At 41.5% G+C, this 26,951-nt stretch overlaps 1 protein-coding gene across 1 annotated transcript in view; it reads right to left on the bottom strand.

Moving 5' to 3' along the window:
• Nucleotides 1-26,951, bottom strand: part of OSBPL3 (oxysterol binding protein like 3) — a 173,302-nt gene that overhangs the window by 61,122 nt on the left and 85,229 nt on the right. The window contains 6 exon segments of the mRNA XM_019651984.1: nucleotides 1,253-1,376; nucleotides 1,984-2,151; nucleotides 5,414-5,527; nucleotides 6,492-6,545; nucleotides 6,710-6,826; nucleotides 26,183-26,419. Of these exon segments, the coding sequence (XP_019507529.1) occupies nucleotides 1,253-1,376; nucleotides 1,984-2,151; nucleotides 5,414-5,527; nucleotides 6,492-6,545; nucleotides 6,710-6,826; nucleotides 26,183-26,278 (673 nt within the window). The 5' untranslated portion in view covers nucleotides 26,279-26,419.

Raw genomic sequence — 26,951 nt, 5'->3', positions numbered from 1 at the left:
TGCACTGGTCTCAGAAGGGTGACTGTCGATCATGGGCCTGCATGAGGATCCTGACAATCCTCTTCAGATGGACCCGAGAGGACCTAAGAGTATTCGGGGACCAGTTCTTGAATCACTACCTCAAAAATAGTCCTCAATTTGCTGTTCACTGGATGATGGTAGCTGTTTCTGCTGAGGAATAAAACCCCAAATGCATTATGATAGTGGCTGTCAAATGTTGGTATCATCAGAATCGCCTGGACAACCTGTCAAACCACAGACCATTGGGATCCAACAGCGTTTTCTGATTCAGTCTATCTGGGTTGGGCCTGAGGATCTGTAGTTCTAGCAAGTTCACAGGCCAGACCAATGCTGCTGGTTCAGAGGTAGCACTTCAGGCTACTGTCCCAAATGTTACTCAGTAAAGCTCATAAGTGATATTTACTCACTGGGAGGGCAAAACCTATATGGTCCCAGGTATGATAGTATTTGCATTCAACAGAAGACAATGTAATTTTCAAGGCTACCGCTTGGCATCTTTCTCTAATAAGTCCCATCCCTAGACAATTTTATCAGAACACTCTCAATCCCATGGGTGATTTTGTTTGTTTGTTTGTTTCTTTTCTTTTCTTTTTTTTTGGTCTTTTTGTTCCTTGGGTGATTTGTAGCTAATTAAGGTTGAGCTCCCTTACGGCAAGAGTTCTCAATCTTGGCTCCTTATCAGAATCACTTAGGGAACTTTAGAAAACTAGTGGTGCCAGGGCCCTAATCAAGACCAATTTAAAGAAATTCTTCTGGAGATGGGCCAGGGCCTGGGTATTCATGCATTTTCAAAGCTCTCTTGGTAATTCTAATGTGCAGCCAGGGTAGAGAACACCAGTTTGTGGGGATCTCCATTTTGTTCACACACTTACTTCTCGAACAGTGATTCTCAATCTTGGGTGTTCATCAGAATCATTTTTGGCACTTGAAAAAAATGGAGAGCTGTGCAGACCCCAGGCCTGGAGACTGTGATTAGGCATGCCCATGTGGAAATCAGGATGAGCCAAGAACAGAAAATAAACCTGTCTGCATGCACACTCAGTTGAAGATGTAAAGCTCTGCAAGGAGTGTGTGTTTGGGTAATCATGAGTGCAAACTTAATAAGCAAACTATGAGAGGGAACGTAGACCAGTGACGGGGAAAGCATATAAATTCATCTGAGGTATGCATACTAAACCAGTATAATCTAAGAGCCGTGACAGAAAAAAGCAGAGGTCTCAAGTCACTCTACCTTTTGAGCATTTTTCCATGTCCTCTGAAGACTGTAACCATAATGGAACTCGAGTCTCACCACCACAAGAGTATGACAAATTGCTTCCGGTTTGAAACGAATTCTGCTTTGATAAACTGCTACGCTGTTCCACAGATGACAAAAGCACATGATAAATGAAAACAGAGCCCAGTGGGAACACTTTAGGGTAAAAGGATAACAACGTGGGCTAGTTGCTAATGGAAGCCATCTGCCTGTAATGAGGAAGAAGTTTCTAGCAAAGCACTCCCCTGGAGACCTTTGTGCCAGCTGTCACCCTAGCTTGGCCATACCATGCTATGAGGCCTCAGACTGCAGTCCTTAAGTTCTTCTTCTGTCAAATATTAATCATATCAAAATAATGATATAAATGTTGGGAGATTTCACAATCCTATAAAGCTATAAATAAATGTACCTACTGCATTTTACAACCAGATAAGACAAGCAATGTCAAACTGGTCAAGAGAAAGTACAAGCATTCAGGGCTATTAAATTCCTCCTCATGTGCTATTCTTCAGTTGCTATCCCAGCGATAACAGATGCTCCCTGGGTCTGGTTCTGACTGACTGCACAGACAGACACCTTAAATACTAGCTCAAGCTTCTCTGCTCCTCCCCACAAACCTCCCCTTCCTCAGACACTGCCCCGCCAAGGTGGTACTCCCTCACCCAAAGCCACCCCTTCTCTTAGATTCATTATTGGCTAACTATTACCTTCCTATTTGAAATGGAGTCCAAGACCCCGGGCGGCGAGTCTGTGACGGTGGATACTGGGAAAAAGTGATTAACTTCATGTGGAAACATGGCGATTTCATTTTGACGATACATTCGGTGGTGGCGGAGGTTGGAGACCCACTCATCAAAGGTGTCTTCTGACTTCACCTAAATTGATAAGTTGAAAGAAGGCAATAACAGCATCACTCACTGAAAGGAATGATTCTTCATCAAACTGAGGTCATTCCTGACACCCTATCTTTTCACATTGGCACACATAGAAATGTAGCAATATCAGCTTATCAACTTAGTTTATGTGGTCGATGGGAACAAGTTAGTGGAGGAAATGGAGAGTAAAAATGGTCTTCATAAACTATATGTTTAGGCTTTCTATGATAGGGCCCAATTGTTATGCTATTATTAAGAAAGCAAAACAAAATCAGTTACATTAAACAACAAATAAACTGAAATTTACATTTGTCTGTGTCTTAAAAAGCATTTCCAAATTCTCTTGTTCCAGCTTCTCCTATCCCTACTGAAATATTAGCACCTGTTTCTTTATAAATTCTTTTATGATTCAGGCTTTCCAGATCAATCTTCTCTGAACTGGAATGAATTAGTAAATTCTTCCTAAAATATTTAACCTTGTTAATCTTCTCTGACAAAGAATATATTGCTGAGGAATATATGTTAATTAATGTGAAGGCTGTTTAAAGGAACATTCTCCTGCCCTCAGAAATTGAAATAAATCTGGTAAAGTATTATCAGCGATTCCCAGGATTTTTCAAACACACACACACATTTAACCATTCTCTCCATAAATGAATATCTATCAATGTCTAATTTCCATGAAGAATAATGTTTGTAACTAGTAAATTTTATTATAAAATATTTCAAATGTACATAAAAGTACTAAAAAGAATATCATAAGCATTTATGCACCATAGATACTTCTTAATAGTCAATATTTTTGTGTGCATATGAGGGTATTTTAATATTTTCAAAACGAAAAATGATAGCTATATATATGGTAGAACACAGATGCTCATGAAGTGGCAATTTATAATATCCCAAAAGGATGCATGGTAGGCTAACTTCCAAGAAGAAAAATCCAGGTCAATTCTGTTAAAGTCTTTCTAAATGCTACTGCTGAGAGCGAGGATGTAGAAATAAATGTCAGCATCATTCACTTAGGAAATGTCAGGGGGCCTCTTATGTTTGTTGTGTTGATTAGAAGTACATATGAGACTTAAAACCTCTCCAGGTGCTACCAAGCGTGTCACATATGGGAAGACGCAATAAAAACAGACCCATCTCTCTGTTTCCCTTAAATTATGTTCTTGAAATAAATTTCATTTCCCAGACGTGGTTAACTGGGATGTTAACAGGAAATCTTGTGTCATCCTTTACACTGATCTACTCTCAGAGGCCCTGAAAAATCAGTGCCCAAAGCATTCATCTTGACTCACTTTGTATTGGTTAAACAAGGTAGAAGAAGAAAAGAACTTTATTAAATAATTTACCGGGGTTCTGTTCCAGTCCCTCAAGTATTAAAAGTTATAGGACAGTGGATAGACAGCCACTTAACTCCCTGCAGCTAAGCTCACTCCTCTGTAAAACGAGAGAATGGGACTAGCTGGCCCACACTGAAGAACTGCCTGCCTCTGAGGCTATTAACCAGGACCCTCAGATAGCTACACATGCCTACAGATAGTCATAGCTGATGCGCAAAGACATGAAGAAGAAACACAAACAGAACTTAAAGTGACTCCACACAGAGAAATATTAAACTGTTGATCATGGTATTAGTGTTTGATATATTGTAAGGCATTCTAGTTCTTTAAAAACTAGGAATTAATAATCAATCACTTTTGCTCTGCTAACTAGAAGAGTGGATGAATAAGAACCTATAATTTCCTGACCACGTCAAAACACAGAACTAAGAGTCATCAGAAGTACATGCAGAAATAACCTAAACTACTGTAAAGGAGACTGCCTATTGAAACAGAGGTGGGGGTAATATTCTTTTATTTACTTATGTATTTATGTATGTATGTATGTATGTATGTATGTATGTATGTATTAAGATTCTAAGTCTCTTCCTCTTTTACTTCACACAAGTTGTTCTCAACCAGAAGTGACTTACCCCCTAGCCCCAGGGGACATCTGGCAATGTCTGGGGACATTTTTTGGTTATCGTACCTGGATGGGGGTTGTTACCGACATCTAGTAGGTAGAGGCCAGGAACACCGCTCAATATCCTACAATGTACAGGACGGGCCCCACAAGCAAAGAACTCTCCGGCCCACCGTGTTACTAGTGTCGAGGGTGAGAAACCCTGCTTTACACAATTAACTCCAACCACAGGGGCTCCGGCTAGGAAGCAGTATGAATTTGACTATCTGGTGCAGTCAATCAACCGCATCTATGCATAACATGCATATTTGCCCAAGCACCACAGCCATGGGGAGGACAGGGACACCTTAGGACATGGAGCTCATAATTTCATGCTTTTATTCTCCCAACCCTCAGCCCCCATTCCTAACATTTCAAATAATGTGCCCAAGTTAGAAAAGAGTTTTAACATGTTCTCAGTTAATTTCTAACATTCGGGCACTACCTAATCATTAGACACAATAACTAAATTTATGGAGACTACTGTGGGTCAGGCATTATGCCAAATTTTCTACGTGCAGCCCTACAAGATGAGCACTGTAATAATTCCCTTTGGGTGCGGGGGGCAAGAAAACTGAGACTTTCAGAGCTTAAATAATGTGCCAAAGGCCAACAGCTAGTAAGTAGCCAAGTCAAGAGCTGAACCAGATCTGAATCTCCGAAGCTCTTGCTTCATGGTTTTCACCCTCTCTACTGCCTGCAAGAGAGAGGGCAGAGGGTGTTTAAGCAGCTTTGAGAGGTGCTGTTTGGAGGCCCACACTTTAGGGCAAAATTTCCTGACATTCACTGTAATGCAAGAATTTTAATGGTACCCCTTATAAAATTAGCTAAAATTGTAAGACAGACTAAATATTAAATATCGTATTTCAGGGAGCCTATTTTAACCTATGGTAAATGGTTCTTTACTGAAGATGGTACTGCCTGGGGGAAAGGTGGCAGTGGGTTATGTTTGGAAACATGCAGTTTTTTGCTATTGATCATTGTCACAATCACAGGGAAGAGGGGTAGTTAGGGGATGAGGGGACAAGGGTAAAAAACCTTCAGGCGTGTGAGAGACAGTCCTGCACAATGAAGAACTGTTCCATCGGAAGATCAATAGCGTCCATTAGAAATATTTCCCTAATGGGGATCTTCTACATGTTGGCCGGATGCTTTGAATATTCAAAAGGCATCACCAATAACAGTGTGACTGACGACCCCTTCGCAACATAAAGGAACTCTGCAGTGGGAAACAGCACCTGAGAGGCAGTCTCACCTTCAGATGGTAGATGTGCTCCTCGGTGTCCAGGTCTATGCATTTCGATGACTTCTTTACAGACATCACCGAGAGCCCAACATCAATGCAGCCATGCAGCTTCTCTCTGTCTATCTGCAGAGGCACAAAAGGTGTCACTTGAGAACCATGTGTTAAAATGGTAGTAGCATCCTTGACACTGCTTCCCTCTATGCTCACCTTCCACATCCACTAATATAATAGTAAACGTAAGAACTACGGTTTATTTATCAAGCACTTAGTGTGAACCAGTCCTGAGCTGTAAGCGCTGTACGTGCATTATCTGATTAACCTGGGAAGAGTTACGTAACAAAGGGTCTGTCTACACAGCCTGCAAGTGAAAGCTAGAAAGCAAGCCCCATGGACTGACTCCAAGGCAGCGAGTTCACCTTTAACTGCACTGCCTCCCACAGGATTCGTTTCCAGTATCTAAATTCTTTTCAAAGTGATTTAAAAAGAGGAGAAGGGGGAGGAAGTTAATAGGCTACTGTGGGTCTGGCATTATGCCAAGTTTTCTACATGCAATCCTACAAGATGAGCACTGTGAGAGAGGTAAGGAGAGGAAGGAGGGAGGCGAGAAGTGCAGGGGGACAGGACTGACAGTCACTCCGAGTCCTCATGGGCCGTCTGCCTAGTGTTAACACAAGGGGGAACTCTATGTCACCTTCACCAAGGTCCTTCTCCACCAAACCCCTCAGCCACTATAACCGCGGGGGTGACAGTTGCCTTATGTTATACTCCTGTTATCTCAATACAAAAATACCTTCTCCTACTCAGAGACCCACTCAGCATGACCCTAAAACCAGAAACAGATTCCTGGATACACAGTAGGAAGAAGCCCCCTACCTCCCTTTGGCAGGTGAACCGAGCACACCTAGTACCCAGAGCTGAAACAGTGGGGGGCAGGTACCTCTGTTCCATGTGAAGGAATTGCTACCATTCTGTGGTTCCCAGTTTAGAGAAATGAAGTCCCCACATGTGCACAATCTCACCTATGAGCTGACAACAATTAGCCCTTCCAAATTCTTCAAGAGTATGTTAGGTTAATAAGAAGACTTACATCAGTTTGGCTCTTGGCATATTTCAAGATTCCTTTGTCCAGATAGAAGAATCTCTGAGGGGAGAAAAAGTATAACTCAGTAAGATATTCCATTTAAACATTCGTTTTACCCTTGGTCCCAATTTTCAACTTCAGATTAAATACAAGTGCCTAAGAACTGGGTGCTGAGTGCAGTAGTGTGGGTTCGAATAAAGGTGAGATCGAGGTCATTGTCTTACCTTGTGCCAGCCTTTCAAGGGCCATTTCCTCTTTTTCAGCAAAAATCCTTTCTGAACTAGTGGCTCCTGGGTGTAATTCATCTCTCCCCTCAGTCCTTCCACCACTTCCCAACTGTCCTGTTCCAAAAAAAGAGTTCATGCTCAGTGGCTATCTTTAAAAATAATAACATTAAGAAGCACTTCATCCTACCTGTAAATCCATCCAAGATGGCGAGCCTGGCTAGGCTTGTTGGGTAGAAGAAATTCAAATTTAATTTTTACACCATTCCTGGACTTTATAGACTTAATGCTATAATTTAATGGCATCAAATTTGATTTGTTTTCAAAAAGCTCTCTCTCAGAAGAGACTGTTTCTATCTCTTTTGGTGCTTAAACCTTGAGCACCACAGCTGAAGGTAAAGATTTCACTGTAAGCTCCATTTTTGTCCCCTTAGACATCATCACACAGTTAACTGTTGACTCACCATTGTATCTTAGTCTGAATTTTAACCAAAAGCTACAGACATGAGGATGGAAGCCAGGGTACGATTGGATAGGGGGTAGGAATATGGGAAGATTGACTTAAGAATTGGTTAAAGTATGAGACTGGATGTAAGTTGGTAAACATGACAATTTGGTTGAAATAACACTTTAGTTGTAAGCTAATGTCTTCAAATTATAGGTATTTAAATATCGAAAATCCTGAAGCATAAAAAAGATGCTTTTGCAACAAGTATTTTGGTCCTTTTTTTCCAGAAATCTTGTTTTCTCCTTCTTTGGTTTCAAAAACTTTTTTTTTTGGCCTATTATTGCTCTACTGAGCTGTTTGCAATTGTGAAGAGGTACAAACAGTTGTTACAATTAATCACTCATTGTTAGCTACTTAGGTTATTTCAACTAATGGACTGAAAAAGAATTTAAAAAGGAATGCAAAAGAAAAACACTAAAAATTCTGAAAATGTATTTTGAAATGCTTGAAAATGCATAAATCATTGCAAAATTACCCCAAGATAGACAAAAGTAGGCCATACTTCCGTGGCTGAGATAGTGGATTTTTTGGTTATTATTATTTTTGTATTTTTTGTTGTGATATAACTTACATCAAATGCACAAGTCTTGAGTACAACTCAATGAATTATAAACCTATACCTTCAGGAACTACCACCCATATCAGAGAAAATTTCGAACACAGGGAAATTAAGTTTTGACAAACATGCCCTGCTTAGTAATATATTTTTGGCATATAACATATGTAAGTTTAAGGCATACAATGTGATGATTTGGTACACTTCCATTACCTCACATAATTACTACTTTTTCTTTTGGTGGTGATAGCATTTAAGATCTACTTTTCTTAACTTTTTTTTTTAATTAGTTTCAGGTATACAAAACAACCATCGTGATTAGGCATCTCACAAAGTGATAATCCCAACAAGTCTACTACCCACCTGACACCGTACATACGCGCTATTACAATATCATTGACTCTATTCCCTGTGCTGTACTTTATATCCTGTGGTTATATCTATACTTCTAATTACAGTTGACATTCTATATTATTTTGTATTATAATAGTTTCAGGTGTGTAGCATAGTGGTTAGGCATGTATATAATTTATGAAGTGATCCTCTCGATAAGTCTAGTACCCATCTGACACTATATATAGTTTTTACAATATTGACTATATTTCCCGTACTGCACTTCACATCCCCATGACTATTTTGTAGCTACCAATTTGTGCTTCCTAATCCCTTCACCTTTCTCACCCTTCCCATTAACAACTTTCAAGTACGTAATACAGTCTTGTTAATTATAGTCACCATCCTATACATTAAATACCCAGAACCTTTGCTCTTATAGCTGAGTTTGTGCCATGTGACCAACTTCTCCCCATTCCTCCTCTTCTCTGAACCCCGCCCAACAGCCATCATTTTACTCTCTCTGTTTAGGAGTTCAGCTCTTTTAGATTATGTCCCCATTTAAGTGAGAACACACAGTATTCGTGTTTCTCTGTCAGGCTTATTTCTCTTAGCATCATGCCCTCAACACCCAACCACGTTGTCACAAAGGACAGGATTTCTTTTTTTATGGCTGAATAATATTTGTGTGTGTGTGTGTGTGTGTGTGCATGTGTGTGTGTATGTATTACACAGTCTTTCCCATTTATCCATTAATGGACACTTAGGTTGTTTCCACACCTTGGTTATTGTGAATAATGCTGCAATGAATGTAGGGGTGCAGATATCTCTTCAAGAGACAAATACATCCTTTTGGCCAAGATTTCATGTTGGCTAACCTGCTCTTAGTCAAATTTCCAGCCTATAGGCAGACAGTATGGGCAGGAGCCAGAAGGACTGGGAGACAGACAGTAAGTTTGGACCAGCACCAGGGAACAGAAGAAGTTAGACTCAAGTCCCAGGAAACATACAATCTAATGGAGATGGCATGGGATACACAGGGAGTCTTGGGTGCTCTGGCTTCGTTTCCATGTTGTCCTCAAGTTCAGTACATGGGAGCACCTGGTAAAAAGAACGCTTACCTACTTTAGTAACGAGACTCTTCATATAACCATCCTGACAGATCTGCCTTATAGCTGACTCATAGCACTTTACTATGAATGCAGCCAAACGTACATTCCAGAGTTTTAAAATATGATGGTAGCCTCCCAGGATCGGGAGTTGTAAAAGGGAGTTAATTCTTCATTGAAAAAAAGTAATTCTCCTATTCAGCTCTTCAATTAGAGGATTTTTTCACAAAAACAGCAATGTGGAATGAGATTTCTTTATAGTAAATATTAAAAGTCATTTAATTATACCCAGACAATAAGTGGAGAATGCATATTATTAAGTGATGGGAAGTCTCACACACACACACACACACACACACACACACACACACACACAAACCTGTTCACATTTATTTCAGGCTCAGAAAGCCACTCCTCAAAATTTGTATTGTCTTACCTGTCCAAATTTTAATGAATCTTAAAGATCAGCAAGTTAAAGATTCTACCTCCTCCAGGAAGCCTTCTTCAGAGGAAAGTACTATTTCATCCCTAGAGACTCCATTAGTATTCCGTTTTACCTTTCCAATAGTTAACCAGTTACTTATAATACATAGTGAGGTTTCGGTCATCCCTCCTGGACAATAGACTTCTTGAGGGTTTAAAATGTCTAATTCACTTCTGAGTGCCTCACGATGCCTACCTAACCTGCTGTCCTGTGCATGGTATGTATCTGAATGGCAAATGAATAAAATTGATCCTGGAATAAGACTGAAAACAAATTTATGTTCTTGGAATATGATAAATTGGCATGCATTCAAAGTGTGCCTAATACCTTTTGACCAAATGACTATTTACAAATTAAATACAGCACACTCACAGTTGTGACAGAGGGTATGTGTGTATGTTACCATTGCTCAGTGAAAAGCTAAGGCTCAAAATCTTCTGGAAAGAACTCTAAGGGGATCAAGTTCTTTTTCGTTTGCTTAAGACTCCCAAGCAGACAGCAACATGCAGAGTGCTATTATAATACTAGACCATCGTGCACATCTGATCCATGTACTCAATTGGACAAAATGCAGATGCTAAGAGGGATTAGACGTTACCACATACTTCAAAGAACTGGAAAAAAAAAAGGGGGCAGGGAGAATGAGATTATACCTGTAGTTTAAAGAAACACAAGAATTAAATTTAAAAAATGTTTCAAGGATTCATGTTAGGACTAGATTTCTTCTGAACTCTTGAGACACAGTACATTCCTAGCACTGTACCAACGTGGAGTGCAGGGAATTAGATGGGATTTGTTGGCTCTGAAGGTAAAAAAACCAAAAAAGGGTTTGCATTTATTCCCACAAAATACCATCTTTTTCCCTTATCTTCTACCTGGACTCGGAACTTGAAACTCTTACCAGGTTGGAAAAGCCAGATTGGAAGTGCTGAAGGAAGTGAAGGCTCTTTTTGACTAAAGACAGAGCACTGCAGCCAACTCCTTTTCTAAGCTTCCCATTCAAATCCTCCCCCTCCCAACTTCCCTGTCTGTCACTGTCCTGGAGTCATGGGGCTGAAACCTGAGAGCCAACACAGCTAGTGTTCTCAGCAGGGCAGGCGGGTGGTGGTACAGCTGCTCCCTCTGAGGCTGTGGAACCCTGGGAGCACTTCTGGTTGCCACAGTGAGGGGAGAGTATCTCTAATGGCTCAGAGCCAGGGACGTTAGCTGTCCTGCAATGCCTGCCATTTAAAACACAAAAGAATAGTGCCTCAGTGTATACTATCCTCTGGGGACAACTGAAACAATATATAAATACAACAACATAAGCAGTAATAACACAAAATGATTGGAGCATACTTTCTAGCTCCGTGTCTTGTTTACTAGTTAACAGTACATGGTAGATGGGAATAAATATGTTGAACAAGTTAACAAACCAATTACAGTAGCTAACATTTATTAAGCATCAGGCAGTGTGCTAATCACCTGCAAGGCTGGATTTATTGGTATCTTTATTTTTTAAATGTGGAAACGGAGGAAGAGAGGATTTGATAATTTCCCCAATGCTATCAAGTTACCAAGCGGTAAAAGTCACCTGACTGCTAAATTTGTAATCATTCTGCTCTATAGTATAGCATATTGCGTATTCCACTGTCATTAAACTACGTGAATTCTGATAATAACCCAGATAATGACGCAGTCATGGGGCAGGGGGACAGTGCTGGGTAAACCCAGGAGGTGGCCAAGAGCCGGAAGCCATTGGAAGGCGTTACAAAGCTCGGCCTTGTGGTCAGACGAGCAAGGTGTGGGACCCTGCTCAGTTACCAGGGTTCCATCCTGCCACCCCACCACACCGGGGCGGGACATCAGCCTGTGCATTTTAACGCTGCTAAGTCTCTGCTCATTCGCTTTTTTAGATCTGAACATTGGCCAGGGAATTCTTATTTAACCCCAAAACTTCTCCCTGGGCAAAACTTTTCTCCCTCCTCAGCACTTACACAAACCTAGCCTGCATTGTCTGTCTCCCTAAGCTAGAATGTGGGTTCCGTGAGGACAGGAATTGGGTTATAAATGTTATAATCTCACTATCTGGGACAGAGAGGCTCTAAATAAATACCGACTGAATGAATGAGTCTGAGGAGCAAGGTGAGTATTAAAAGGGTCCCACAGGGCCCTGGGGATGAGGGACTTTAATAATGTGCTGGATTGGGGTAAATTGGTACTAAGGACAGAAAAAAGCAGAGATGTGGGTTTCTCTTGGCTAAGAGGACTGGGTGTCAGGGAGTGGCTCCACCTAATCCCGATCACATGCCCAGCAATCGGGATTAGGACATGCACCTTGAGCTGAACGTCCTGAGACACACAGTACAGGGTGGACTTGGGCCTCAGAGGAGACCAAGGCCCTGCTGACTTAGCCCAATCCAGCTGGGCTGATGTGCAGCCCTGGGGGCATCAGGCTTAAAGCTCATGAATATCAGCTGGAGAGAGAACTATGATTGGGTCTGGGGGAAGTCGCTTCTTAAGGCTTTTGCTTGAGTTGAAGACCGTCTGGCACTGTCTTCCGGCATTCAATTCAGTCTGCTTTACTGAATGTCTAAAAAGTGCCAAATATAGAAAGCTGCTTTGTGGTTGGAAAGGCAGCTAAGCACTTATTCATGCTCATGAGCTGGCCAAGTTCATCTGCATATTGCTGAGTGCATGAATTGAAAGCAGTTTCCTCCAGCACAGCTGCTTCCACAGTGTGCATCTCCTGGGCACCTGTCAAACGCTGGATTCTCCGTCCCGGCGCTTGCGGTGATGTCAGAGAGGGAAAAGGATTTTGACTTCCATTCTTCCTGCAGCTGAAGAGTGTGGCGGGGGGCTGTTTTGTGGCTGCCTCTATCTGCCATGACTTGGAGAGTGGGTTGTTCTGATCAGTTACTTAGTCCGTTTTTCAGGGTTTCAAAGATCACAAGGCAAATACCCAGCATTCAGTCACGTGGAGTATAATTTAATGTGTCTTTAATGATTAAAGGCATCTGTGATCTTCTAAAGCCTTCCGACCATCACTAGCATCTTTTATGATTGTACTATGAACACATGGCAATACTTGTCAGTAGAATTCCAGGTAATGTAATGACAGCTTTAACTTATGTCAGACAAATTCTGTACTTACATTTCATTCACTGAGGTTTGGAATCATTGTTTCTTGTCAATTATTTCTTGCTCAACTAAGATTTTTTTTTTTTAACACCAGCAGGCCTGATTGGACTAGCAATTAAAGCAACAAATTAGTTGCGGGTGGGATGGTTTAATGTAGTGCTTCTCAAGCTGTAAAGTACATACTGATCACTGAAGATCTTGTAAAAATGCAGATTTTAGTTCAGTAGGTCTGGGGCGAGGCCTGAGCTTCTGCACCTGCACAGGTGAGGCCGCTGCTGCTGCTGGGTCTCTTAGAGTATCCACACTCGAGGAGACCAGGCTGGCTTAAGAATTGGGACTTGACTGGATAAGCTCTGAAGGCAAAACCAGTGCTCATGGGTGGGAGTTATAAGGCCATAGATTTCAGCTCCGCATAAAAGATGGATTGTCTGATTATCTAATAATTAGTGCTATGAAAAATGATGAAAATGACATGGGCTGCTCTACGAAAGAACAAAGACCCCAGTCACTGGAGAGCTCAGTCAGGCGTACTTGAAGAGGAGATTCCTAGACTGGGAAGGAGGTCAGAATAAATGAGCTGCGAGATCTCTTCCAAATCTTACATCATACACTCATGTCATATTAAATGGGTATAAACTCTGTTATGCAAGTTGAATAAGTTCTAGAGATTTGCTGTACAACATGTGCTAACAGTGCTATACTGTGCACTTAAAAATTTGTTAAGATGAAAGATTCATGTTGGTAGACAGTGGCAGATGGGCCGTGGAGAAGTTCCTGGGCTAGCTCACCCGTGACACATGGCACGGGCCATGTGATGACAGGGGAAATCTCCACTGCAGGCCCCTATGTGAATGGGACCGGGCCGGAGGTATGGAGGAAAGACTTTTGCTCTTCATGTTATACCTCCCAACACTGTTTTAATCTTTTACCTTTATTACCTTTTAATTTTTCAAAATCACACTTTCTTTGGCATATTGTAGGGCTCCGCCCTTTGGTGTCTGGGCCCTGGAGAGAGTCACAGACTCTGTATTCAGACAGAGCACGTTTGCATGCCTATTACAGGGCATTCACAACTCCTTAAGAAATCCCTTCTGTTGCCGAATGGCACTAGCCGATAGAGTTCTCTCTTCGAGTGTGCTCCAACTGTTTTTTCAGAGCTAACTAAAATTTTCAATAAAAGTAGACACATTCTGACTAATTAATGCATACATGACTTAAAAACCATAGGAGTAGGTGGAAGAAGTTTAGCACAATAAAATGCCTTATCCTCGATCCAAATCATCAGTGATTTTCTTTTTTCACAGTACTATACAAGAAAAACTGGTTCTCATAATGAGAAGCTAGCAACAGGTTAAGGTCCTGGAGAGCCGTACGTATCAAGAAGAAATGACTTTTGTGTTAAGTAGGTTATAGTCTAGCTCATAACTGAGCTTCTATTTAATAGGGTAGTTTCTACTCAAAGGTCTAAGGCTCAGCACCAGGTACTAGAGAGGCAAAGATGTAAAACCAAGTGCTGGCCTCCAAGAAGTTAACATACATTAAAAATAAAGACACATCACAAGGTTGGAAACTTGCAAACACCGAATGGGAGATTCAAACAAACCCACTGCAGGAGTTCTCAGATGAGCACAATCACCTTGGGGGAAGGTCTTGAGCTCAGACTCGGGGAAAGACCAACATGGAGCGAGAAGCAGGATTTCTGAGGCTACCCTGACAAATGACCGCAAACTTGGTAGCTTAAAACAACAGAAAATTATTCTCCTAACAGTCCTGGAGGCCAAAATTCCGAAATCAAAGTTTTGGCAAGGTTATGTTTGCTCCAGAGGCTGTAGAGGAGAATGTGTTTGTCTTAACTCCAGCTGCTCTAACAAAATACCACAGACTGAGCAGAAGCTTGGGAGTCCAAGGTCAACGTGCTGGTAGATTTGGTTCCTGGTGAGAACCCACTTCCTGGCTGTACATAGCTGCCTTCTCTCTGGATGCTCACATGGCCTTTCCTCCAAGCGTGAGAGAGAAGGGGCTCTGGTGTATTTCTTCATAAGGGCCCACCTTGAGGGCACCACCCTCATGACCTCAACTTAACCTCCCAAAGGCCCTGCCTCCAAACACCATTCACAAGGAAGGCTAAGGCTTCAACATATGAATGAGAGGTGGGAGTGTGGGACACACACTTTCAGTCCATAATAGGGTTCCTTGCCTCTTCCAGTTTCTGGTGGCTGTCATTCCTTGGTTCGGAGCCATATCACTTCAATCTCTGTCTCCATCTTCTTGCCTTCTCCTCCATGTCTGTCTTCTTTGTGTGTTTGTTATAAGGACATTGAATTTAAGGCTGACTTGGAAAATCCAAGATGATCTCTTCATTTCAAGATCTTTAAATTAATTGCATCTGCAAAGACCCTTTTACCAACTAAGATAACATACACAGGTTCTAAGGATTAGGACGTGGACGTATCATTGGGGGAGGGGGGCACCATTCAGCCCACTACACAGGGCAAGAGGGACCACTAGGCCGGAGGTTGCCAGGAATGTGGCTCATCTGGAGTGGGCACCGAGAGGAGAGGATTTTAATTGTGATGCTGCTTTGTGTTCAGGTGCAGAGGGAGACAAGTTGGGCTTGATGGTGGGGCCAGGGCGTAGGAGACCTTAGAGAGATGGCACATTATTCTAGGGTAGTCTTCTGTTTTGTCTCTGTCCTGCTTCTTACAGTGTCACCTCTGGGCCATTAGTATCTTAATATTATCATATCCCTGAAGTAGACTTAAGACTTTCCCTTCCCTAGGAAAGAACAGTTGACTCAGTTCCGTTCACACTTGCTTTGATAGCTTTAGAGAAAATTCCAGTAACTGCACAGCTAGTAAGCTGTGCTCTCAATAAAAGCATTTGGGTCAGGGTTCTGCCTTCCTGTATCCTGCACCATGACCAATGCCGACCATGAATAAATTTATTTTCTTAAGGCACCCCATGTAGTTTCTATCAAGGTACTGCTTCTAAAACCCACCAAAATATATTTGCTGCACTTGTTGTTCTGGAATTACAGAACAGTATAGACAGTACAACAACTCCCGGGGGTGTTTTAAGAGTTCAGTTTCTCCTGCTCTTCAGCGTGGGACGTAGCCGATAGCATACCATTTGTGGACACGGAAAGCAACAAAGACACCCTGACAACTCAAATATGTCATTTTAGCTGAAGTTTTAACCTCTTCCTATATCAAAGGTTTGGTTTTTTCTTTATAAGACTTACTCAACTAGAAATATATTGAGAATTGAGTCTTGTATCTTTGCTCTTCCTATAACACTTTCAGTGTATAATGTCACTACCATAGGTATGACCAAAAGGTTGGCAGTAAGAGGCCCAGAAAGGGGAACTCTGGAAAGCTAAGACAGAAATATATAGTTAATTATTTGTCTCTGTTGAGCCCACTGGGAAAAAAAAAAAACAAAACCCAGCTCCAGATAATCAGACCTCAGGGATCCCCAAGGCTGCTTCACTCCATGCATTTACAGAGGTGTGGGCTTCTGGAAGCTTGCTTAAACCACAATCATTTTACATAGGCACGTGGAATATAAATTAACTTCTAAAGGAGCTTTCTTGCATCTAAAGAAATCCAGTCTTCTCCAAGTAGATGGTTGCCTGATCCCCTATCACTATTAGCCACGTGACTCTGAACAAGGCATTTAGTATCTCAGGGCCATATTTTCTTTCTAAAGTATAGAAGGCAGTATAGATCTCACTGGATTGTTTGGAGACTCCAAAGGGCAGTACAAAAAGATATTGGGTCATTGGAAAAGTCAAGACGTATTTTGTCTATGTTTTTCAAAAGTCATTTATTTATATAAAGAACAAAGTTCAATCAATGATATATTGCCTGTTTTGTTTGATAACCTTTTACCATCTTTCAGTGAGCTTCATAATTCCTCGTTCATACAAGGACCTATCTTTATTTGCAAAAAACTGAACAAGTTGCTGATTTACGGCCTCATCTGAATTGAACGTTATACCATAAAAGGAGTTTTGAAGAGAGCAAACAAGTAGAAGTCTGATGGCGCAAGGTCAGGCGAGTATGGTGGGTGTGGCAATACATCCCATCCAAGCTCCAGTAATTTTTGACAGGTGATCAAACTTGTGTGTGGTCTTGTGTTGTCACGATGGAACACAACTCCTTTATAATTAACGAGCTCTGGACGTTTCTGGATGATAGATTCATTCAAACTGTCCAACTGCCGACAGTATACATTGATTGTTTGGTTCCTTGGTAGGAGCTTGAAAAACACGACACTTTTAAAATCCCACCACACTGAGAGCATAACCTTCCTCTGATGAATGTCTGCTTTCGATATCGTTTGAGGTGAATCATCATGTTGGGACCAAGACAGTTTGCGCATCACATTGTTGTAAACAATCCATCACCAGTTATCAGTCGCTTAAAAAAAAAGGATCATTTTCCTCATGTTTAATGAGTGTATTGTAGATGTTTATATGTGCCATCAAATGAACTTCTTTGAGTTCATGCGGAACCCAAATATTGAGCTTGCTTATGTATCCCAGCTTCTTTGTGGTCGTGAACGCTTGAATGATGGATGTTCAGTGTTTCTGCAATCTCTCGTGTCGTGTAACATGGGTTTGACTCGATCAATGCCTTTACTTTGTCTTCATCAACCTCAGTGGGCCTCCCTGACTGAGGAGCGTCATTGAGATCAAAATCACCAGCATGAAATTTCATGAACCATCGGCACTGATGTTCTTGTAGAGCATTGTCACCATACACTTTATGCAACTTTTCACAAGCTTGATGCGCGTTCTTCCCTTTATGGAAATAAATCAGTAAAATATGGCAAAAATGCACAGTTTGGTCTTCCATCTTCAACTTGTTGTAAAATCTCCAAAACTCAACCAAATTGCTCAATATTTATTTACAATGAAGCTAGAACTGGCAGCTGTCAAATGACGTAGCAATAACATAGATGCGAGTGACTCTAGTACTTCCAAAAATGAACGAGTGCCATCTGTCGCAAACATGCGTCATGACTTTTCCGACAACCTAATATTATAAGCTGTAAAGATACTGCCAGATACCTGTTAACTGCTAGTGTTGTTCTTCGCTGACTCTTCCTCTCAGAGCAGCTTGAACAGAGGCCAAGTCATCTGGCTGCATTGTACCACTTTCCCCCCACAGCTGAAAGGACGAAGCAAGGAAACAGTCACCATGTGGTACAGCAGGCTCCTGGGACTCCTGTTTATGGACGGTGGTGAATGGTTTATGTGTCAAACTCTTACATATCACTCTTTGTGTGCAGGCTCTATTCTAACTAAGCAATTTGCACAATCTTAGAGAAACCAAGGCCCAGATGGGGTTAAGTAGCTTACCCAAGGTCAAACAGCTTATAAACAAGCCAAGATTTAAACTCAGGCCATCTGGCTCCTGAGCAAGTTCATAGTCATTGCCTTTCATCTTCAGTGACCATCACAGAACAGTGTGACAAATCATGACACTCCCAAGCCCCTCCTCCTCGACTGGACTTTCTTGTGGTGTTTCTTCAGCCCATACTTACAAAAGGCAGCTGAGAAATGTCTCTAAAGACATCAGGAATGAAAAGAAATGAATGGGACTAAGTATTTTCAGTACCCAGACAGCTGAAATTATAAACACCTGAGCATTATAGCCCTAACTTCCTTTGTTTCTTCTTGGCAAATTCTCTGCCATTCCACTCCTGCGTCTTATGGGTTCTGGCACCAGGCCCAGCCAGCCTGAGCTCTCTGGCGTACAGCATAATCTAATAGCTGGCATAAATAAACTCTCATCATGATCCTGGGAGAGCTCAAAGGCCACCTTAGATTAGCTCAGGGGCAGGAGAGGGATAAGCACAAATTGTATAACTAAATGGAGTCTTATCTAGTAATAGTGGGTTGTCGGAAAAGTCACGACACATTTTTGCAAAGAGAAACAGAGAAAAAATATGTCATGACTTTTCCGACAACTCAATAGATCTCTCCATTTCAAATGACCTATAATCATGAGACAAGTACTTGTCAATTACTTTAGTAGGACTCACTTTCCGATTTCTGACTTATACAGCAAAAGCTAGCAACACAGAAAAAAAAAAAAAAAGAAAGATGGAGGCCATGCTTTCTTTACAATCCAGTCTCCTCCAATCAGAGTCGATTTCTTATGGTAGTTGTCTGCCCAGCTCTCTGTCCTTTGTAGCTTCACATCTCCCTGCCCAGAGTCTTTTAATAATAGGTTCTCAATAGACAGTGGATGAAAAAATAAAGCTTAGGGCACATAAGGCTCTTTCAGATAAAGACAAATCCTATTCATTCATCTTCAGTGCAATCTGGCTTCTGAAATGTGTTACTTTGAAAGTTCTAGGAAGGAAATGTAAGGGGGCAGTGGGAGAAATACAAGAGGAAAATTACAATGACTCATATTTTACAAGTTTTCAAACAGCAATTCTCCCTCCCACTTAGACATCCCTTAACCTACTTAATATATCTGCAGAGCTTTGTAAATAGTCATCTTTCCACCCAGCAACTGCATGCTTATTCATTCATTAATTTAATCCACACTTACCAAATGTCTAGATAGATACTTCATACATATATTATCTCATTTAGTTCTCAAAAGGAAGCACAATTATCCAAATTTCACAACTGAAAAACTGAGACTCAGAGGTTTTATGCAGCATGGCAAGGTCCCCCGGCTAGTAACAAGCTGAGCCCATGTGGATACAGGTTAGTTTTGACAAAGACAGTCTTCACTCCTGTTCCATAGTTTCCAATAGAATAGCTCAATCAGAAACCACAGGTATAGAAAGTATTTGGGGATTTCATCATTCGCCAGAAGAAATTCAACGGAGAGGACTTTGTTCATTTTTTTTTTAAGATCCTCACAATATGTCACTGGAGAGAGGGAGCTGAGGAATTTGTGAGCTTGTTGCTGCCGTTCCACCTGTATCCCCGACCATACGTTCCAACCTGCCCTAATGCAGTGAGTGATACTCGCTCCTGGCGCCCAGTAAATTCAGTCCAATAATTTGCATCTGCCATGTGCAAAGATGTGCTAGGTGCTGTGAGAGCTAAAAAGATATGTAAATAGGACCCAGGACTCAAAGAACCATACATTCTTGAATTAATCAAGAGAGTTATCCATGTGGGGAGAGAGAGGGCAGTGTTAAGCATGGCATTAGCCAAGCTCAAGGTTCCCAAACGGGACCTTTGGGAAGGCCTCTCTCAAATCCTGTCTGCGGACCTGGTAGAATTGGGGTGCACTCGTCCTCTGTTCCTTATTCTCTTATGAGTCGGCTCTAACCAGCCTTTTATGCGTACCACTCCAAGGCAAACACGCGCCAATGTCACCGATGACCTCCACAACCGACAGTCATTCTCAGGTGCCATTTTGTTTGATGTATCAGCAGTCGTTTAAAAGTAATTAAGGTATTGCAATTCACATAGATTGCATGTACCTTGGAAATGACCTATATTGCGTATACATGCCTTTTATTAAAAACTCATTTTTAAAATATTAAAGCAATAAATGAAGATTCTTTTGAGGAAAATCACAAGATTCAAGAGGGCAGTGCAGTTTCAAATGGATCGGTCTAGCTAAAGGGATAGCTGAGCCGAAGCCTGGGAGGGGGAAGGACAATGACGCAAAGTTTAATCCAGAACACGACAAATAATGGGGTATGATTAAGATAGTCAGAAGGGACCAACAACCCATTCTTTGTGTAAGCTGGCTTCCTCTAGTTGGGGATTTCCTGCAAGCAGAAGAGATTCCTATCCAGTAAAGGCACAAGATCTGAAGGGTGGTCTATTTCAAAGAGGTCCATTTCTTCTGCAGAGTCGGGGTTCTTAAAACAAAGCCATCTTAGCTCTGGTTCCGGAACTGGCCAGAATAAAAGAAGCTCATCTGTAATTGTAAACGTTTCTTAAATTTACAGAGGACCTTCATCCAAGGAGTTTCAATATCTTTTAGCCAATGAAAACACTCAATTTACTCTCGCCAAGTCCCTGCAAAAGGACAGGGGAAGTGACTTGTCTCCATTTTATGGATGAACTGAGGCAAACTTTATTTGGCTGAAGTTCTTCCAATGGCAGAATATAAAGGCTGTAGCAGAGATCTCTTGGTTTCAATCCACTGATAGTACTAAGGGGTGACAAATGTGGCACCCATGCTGCCATTCACCATGCCTGAGCCCACGAGCCATAGCTAAAAACATGGCACTCTTTCTCATTGAACGCAGAACCAGACACAACACAATCCTTTTCAACTGCAGAACCCTTTACAACACAATGCTCCTAGCAGCTACTGTCAGTAAGTAGGAACTGGCCTGGGGGGCGGGGCAGGCGAAAAAACTGAAAAACAAGGCCCAGCAGAACAGAACAGGGTAAGAATTCACCAACTTTTTTTCACTTGTTTTAGGTGTAGGTTATACCAGACGTTGAAGATATCAAATGTAGCCTAATTATTAAACATTCTAGCATATGTTTCTCTGAAAGCATTGTTTAAATTATTTTCTTTCAGTTGACATTCAATATTATTTTGTATTAGTTTCAGGGGTACAGCATAGTGGTTAGACATTTATATAATTTATTCAGTGATCCCTCTGACTAGTCTAGTACCTACCTGGCACTACACATAGTTGTTGCAACATTATTGACTATATAATCCATGTTGTACTTTACATCCCGTGACTATTTTGTGACTGCCCATTTGTCTTCTTCATCCCTTCATCTTTTGCACTCAGCTCAACTCCCTTCCCTCTGGCAACCATCAGTTTGTTTTCTGTATCTGAGTCTGTTTTGGTTTTGTTTGTTCATTTATTTTATTCTTTAGATTCCACATACACATAGAGGTGAAACTGTATGGTATTTGTCTTTCTCAGTCTGAATTACTTCACTTACCATAATACCCTCTAGGTTCATCTTATGTTGTCGCAAATGGTAAGATTTCATTCTTTTTTATAGCCAAGTAATACTTCACTGTATATATGTATCACATCTTCTTTTTCCAAACATCTATTAACAGGCTCTTGGGTTGTAAAAGAATTTTGTCAATGCGTATAATGTAAGGCGCTTTTTATTTTAAAATTCTATATTCATATATACATTGTATGCTTTTGAACAGCACTAAAACGGTATGGGTAGGAACATGTATGACACCTGCAAAAGATCCTGAGGGTAAAAAAGGACTATTTAGGGCTGGCCGAGTGGCACGTTGGTTAACAGCTGGCTTGGGACGCCAGCTCTGAGCAGCAGGCCCCCGGTTCGGATCCCACATGGGGGCCAGTGACACTGCCCTCTACAGCTAAGATAGTGAACAACAGCTCGACCTGGAGCTGGGCTGCCGTGAGTGAGTTGCCGGTGACAACGTAGGCTGCAGCCCCTGCTGCAGTGGGCTGCCATAAGCTACTGTGTGTGGCTGGCAGCCAGTGTGAGTGGCTGGCAGACGGTGTGAGCGGCTAAGAGCCACCGTGAGCCGGTGACTGATCTGCCTCACCTGGGAAGAGCGCAATGATAGTACCAACATGGACCAGTGAAGCAACGTCCTCCACAACTAGACTGAAGAACAAAAGGACAGCAACTTGTCTGTTCCCCTTCCCCTGATTCCCCAGCACTGTTCCCCTCCCCCAATTCCCCAATAAAATCTTTAAAAAAAAAAGAACTATTCACTATGAGCATTTAGGTTTCCAACAAATAAGAATGAAGTTCAAATTAATGTTAACTATAGTAATAAAAGTGAATATTAATATTAACTCAGCACCTACTAGAAGTCCAACTCTGGATTAAATGCTTTAGTTTCAATCCTCACAATAATACTCTAAGAAAAGAACTATTATTACTATTGCTGTTTTACTAATGATGAAACTGAGGCTTAGAGAGTTTAAGGTCACAGAACCAATAAATGGGTGGAACCAAGGTTAGAGAGTCCAAGTTTGAATCATTATGCAAACCTTCCTCTCCAAACTATCTTGATAAGATTATATTTACAGGTTATTTCCATACTGACAAAATGACACATACTATATTTAAAATTTCAAAAGCCCCAGTATTTACATTAAAAGATGACAGAACCCTTCTTCTTGGGTTTTCATGGCCCTAAGTTATAGTTTGTCTTAGGTCAGATGTCAAAGTAAAAACACAGATCACAATTCATATCCAGGTTTCAAACATTTTCTCCTTCAAGGAAGCAAGCTTTTAATATAAATAAAAAGGTAAGGGACAATCTATACATAAATGCATAGCTCCTTGAGATTTTATATATAACTAGGGATAGGAAGGACAAGTTCAAGTGCACTTCAAGAAAAAAGGACAAAGGCAAATTCAGTGCAAGGAGCTCAAAGAAAGCCAGTGTCTGGAGTACAGAGACTCTCAAGGTCATCTGACAATGCTGGATGAGAATTTAAGTGAAAATGACTTAAGAAGACCAAGTCTTTCAGCCAAGATTGTATTATAAATTCATGCACTTGGAGTCCCTTTCCGATCACCACCCCAGCAAAAATATATGAAGTCATACACAGGGGGTTTTGCATGTCTGTCTGATCAAAAACAAAATTAAATAACTCCATGGATCAAACACAAAATAGAAATGCAAAGGAAACTGTAGACAGAGGTGTCCAGGGGTCCTACTTCTGTGGGCTGATGAGGCTAAAAGAATGTCCCCAGGAAAAGACTGGGACCTACCTGAGCCAGGCTCACTGCTGGATATCAGAGAATGTGCATAGGTAAGTCCCATACCATAACAAAAGGAGGTTTTAAAAATCTGCTTATTCAGGGAGCTGCCAGGAGGTAAACACAGCCTCACAAATAAAATCTGGGCTGTGCTGTGAGCTGACCTGGTGGTAAATCTCAGCTATTCTACCATCAACCCATCAACTTGAAACGGAAGCTCCAAACTGCAAATATAAGACTTAGTTCTAGACGGGGGTCCTCTCAGGTAGGAAGTAGGCAGTAGCAAACCCCTACATAGGGCAGGGTGAATGCAGAGAAAGAACATGGGGAGAGCAAACCTAAGATGACGCTCTAACCCACAATTTCAAAGCACACGAGAAAAGCCAGCATTCAGAAAGCTGCAATAAAATTAACATCAGACTTATCCCCTCCAGGTAAAATGAACACAGCAACCTGAAAATGACTTTCAACTGGCTTTTTAAAAACAAGTAAATTGTTGCACAGATTATTTCCAGTTATATTTTAACATTCCTCAAATTAAATTTCTGATTACATAAGCCTTGAAGTTTGAAATGTTGAACTTGTACTTCCCATTGAAGCCACTGGAAACACAGTGTCATCACTGGATTTAGCGTCTGAAAGACCATGAGATACGGCTGTGCTCTCTAAGCGCCATGAAGTAGGAATTCCCCAGCTTCCTGCTCTTCTGCGGCACCGTTAGAGACTGAACGACACTCCTGGGACAGTTTGTGATGGCAGAAGGACATGGATTGCCAAGTGGGCAACACAGATGGAAAAGCTCAGCCAATCCAGCGACAGGACGCCTTTCTTTGATAGAAGGATGGGAAAGCAGACGGAGTAAGCGAATGGTCCTTGAACATTACACATGGGCTTTACAGCTAGATTCAGGCTACGGTTGGAAAAGATTGATTGAATTCTCCATCTTCTCTGCCACAGAGGAGAAAATAAGTGTTTATGTTTATAAAGCAACGTTACATGCACACGAAAGTGGGAGATCCTAAATGAAAAGATGAATGTAGAGCTGAACGACCAACCATTCTGTCAGAAAAAAGCTGAGGCATCAAGCGCATTTCTCTTACTCCTTACGAGGTAACCTCAAAAAAGGCTCTGTGAAAACCAAACCAATTTCAAGTAACACACCAGAAAAATAGTTTCTGTAGTACTCAATCCTACAATTTCTCCAGTTCTTATGGTGTTATCAGCAGTGGCTGCTTAAATGAATCAGTTCTCTCCCTTTATCCAAGGAGGACACGGCAATAGATGCTCCCAGGTACAAAGTGTGGAGGAGAAATCATACATTCGGCTCTCACCCCAACCAGAATTTTGACTTAGGGAGAGCAATGCCCCACCCTACCCCCACCCCAGAAAGCTGACAAGCAGGGTGAGCATAGCTATCCTCATGAAACTGGAACTCCCCGGGAGCCATGATGCATCAGCCAAGGACGAATTTTAGTCATATTTTTATACCAGGAGGAAGTGATGACAGTGCTGAAAAAAATTGTCCTTCCTAACCCCTCAGGGGAGATTGTGGAGGGCTCCCCAAATGTCAGGCCTGTGGTAAAATCGAATTTGTCTGGAATCATCGATTCTAATAACATGAAGCAGGACTGTGAGGTGGCAAGCTCCCCGTCCCAAGCAACATTTGAATAGGGAGACGCGTGATGTGTTAAAAATGTGTGCATGTGCCTGAGGTAGAAGCTTGCTTGCCTGTTGCTTCCAAAACTGGAATCAAGGATTCCGGGCCAATTCCTAGGCCAGCACTTTGCATGGGGAAAAGGCAATGCCGACACAGGCAGCAGATGCCGAAAAGGTTCAGAGACCACTTTGGTTGCAAACCCTGGGCTTCTGGACAGCCCACTCTCTCTCTACTTAACTGAAGGTGGAAGAATTATGATTAATGTGTACTGCCTGCCATTGAGCTAAAACTAGCAAATTCTGCCAACAGGGCTTTCTTTGAAAGGAATCCAAAAAAACCCCAAAAAAACACAACATATAATTAGCTGACGGTTATTTAGGAGTTAATTATTCAGTCCTTTGTTTCACTTCTTTCTTCTTTCTACTTAATTCCTTTTGACCACTTCTCTGTTGGTTTGCTTCCCTCATCCGTTAGGGAAACAAAGCAGGTGGGACTCAAAGTTACTGACAGGGCAGCCTGTGGTTGGAAGCTGTCATAAAAGCTTTAGTAAAAGGAAGGGAGAGGGGGGTGGGAGGATATCTCAATTCCTGGAAAAGGGATTGTTTGTGTGTTGGGTTTTGGTTAGTAGGGTATAAAGGAAAGTGTAGGCTCTGGCATCAAATAGACCGAGCTTTGGTTTCTTGTTCTAGCGTTCAGACACATGAGCTGTGTGTCTGTCCTTGAGCGAATAACCCAGTCGGTCTGACTCAGCTTCCTCATGGAGAAAACAGGGTTATTAATATCTGTGTTGGAGGACAGTTGCAAGGATTAAGGAAACTAATGCAAAGAGATAAATACGGTTCTTTCCATCTGGTAGGCACTCAAGCTGCATTATTAAAATTATCTAAAATTTATTCTTCTCATATAATTAAGATATGACTGAACGTCAACGCTCTTACACTGAGAAACAGGAGTTCTCATGTACACATACACATTTTAATTTGCAAACTCCCTGACTTAAATTTGCATTTTAAAATTTGATTTACTTAAAACTTTACCTGTCGGCTTCCCTGCTTGGAGGAGCAGCTACTGGTGCTCCTTGAAGGGGAGACCAGCTTTTGGGACACCCCAAGGTTCTTCTCATCACTCATCATGAGTGTGTCACGAGGCCTCGGCGCAGTCAAAATGCCATCAGAAGACAGTGCAGCTGAGAGTCTGGGAGTCCCAAACAGGCAGGTGGTTCAGCTGTTATCCAATATGTTTTGAAAGCATTTTACATGACCCAGAGGAAATCCCTAAAACCAAAAGAAAAAAAAAAAACTTAGGGAGAAGGTCAGAGGTATCGGACATCATCTATAAATAGCCACTGGTTGTCTGCAAGTGGTTTATCTACAGGACAGATTACAGAGCCACAAGGCTTAGCTACACTGGGGCCATGAAGGAAAAGATGCTTTACACCGTCCTTTTACTGGAAGTCCTGGGTAGGTGGTTTCTCATATTGTTTTGCAAAACGATTTCGGAACGCTACATAAGCTTAAGAACACTGCACAGTAAGACAACTTGAGTTTAGACACATACAAAATCAGTACTATAAAAACCACCCCAAACCACAATAAGATATCACTTCATACTCACTATGATAGCTATAAACAAGCAAACAAACAAAAATGTAAAGCAATTGGAAGTAAATTGAAAGAAATTGGAACCGCAGGCATTGCCGCTGGGTATGGGAAATGGGCGACCATAATGGAAAACAGTTTGGCAGTTTTTTTGAAAAGTTAAATAAACAATTATCATATGATCCAGCAATTTCACTCCTAGATATAC

Source organism: Hipposideros armiger, unplaced genomic scaffold, assembly GCF_001890085.2.
Source record: "Hipposideros armiger isolate ML-2016 unplaced genomic scaffold, ASM189008v1 scaffold_171, whole genome shotgun sequence".
NCBI lineage: Eukaryota > Metazoa > Chordata > Mammalia > Chiroptera > Hipposideridae > Hipposideros > Hipposideros armiger.
This window is presented reverse-complemented; position numbering and strand designations above follow the sequence as displayed.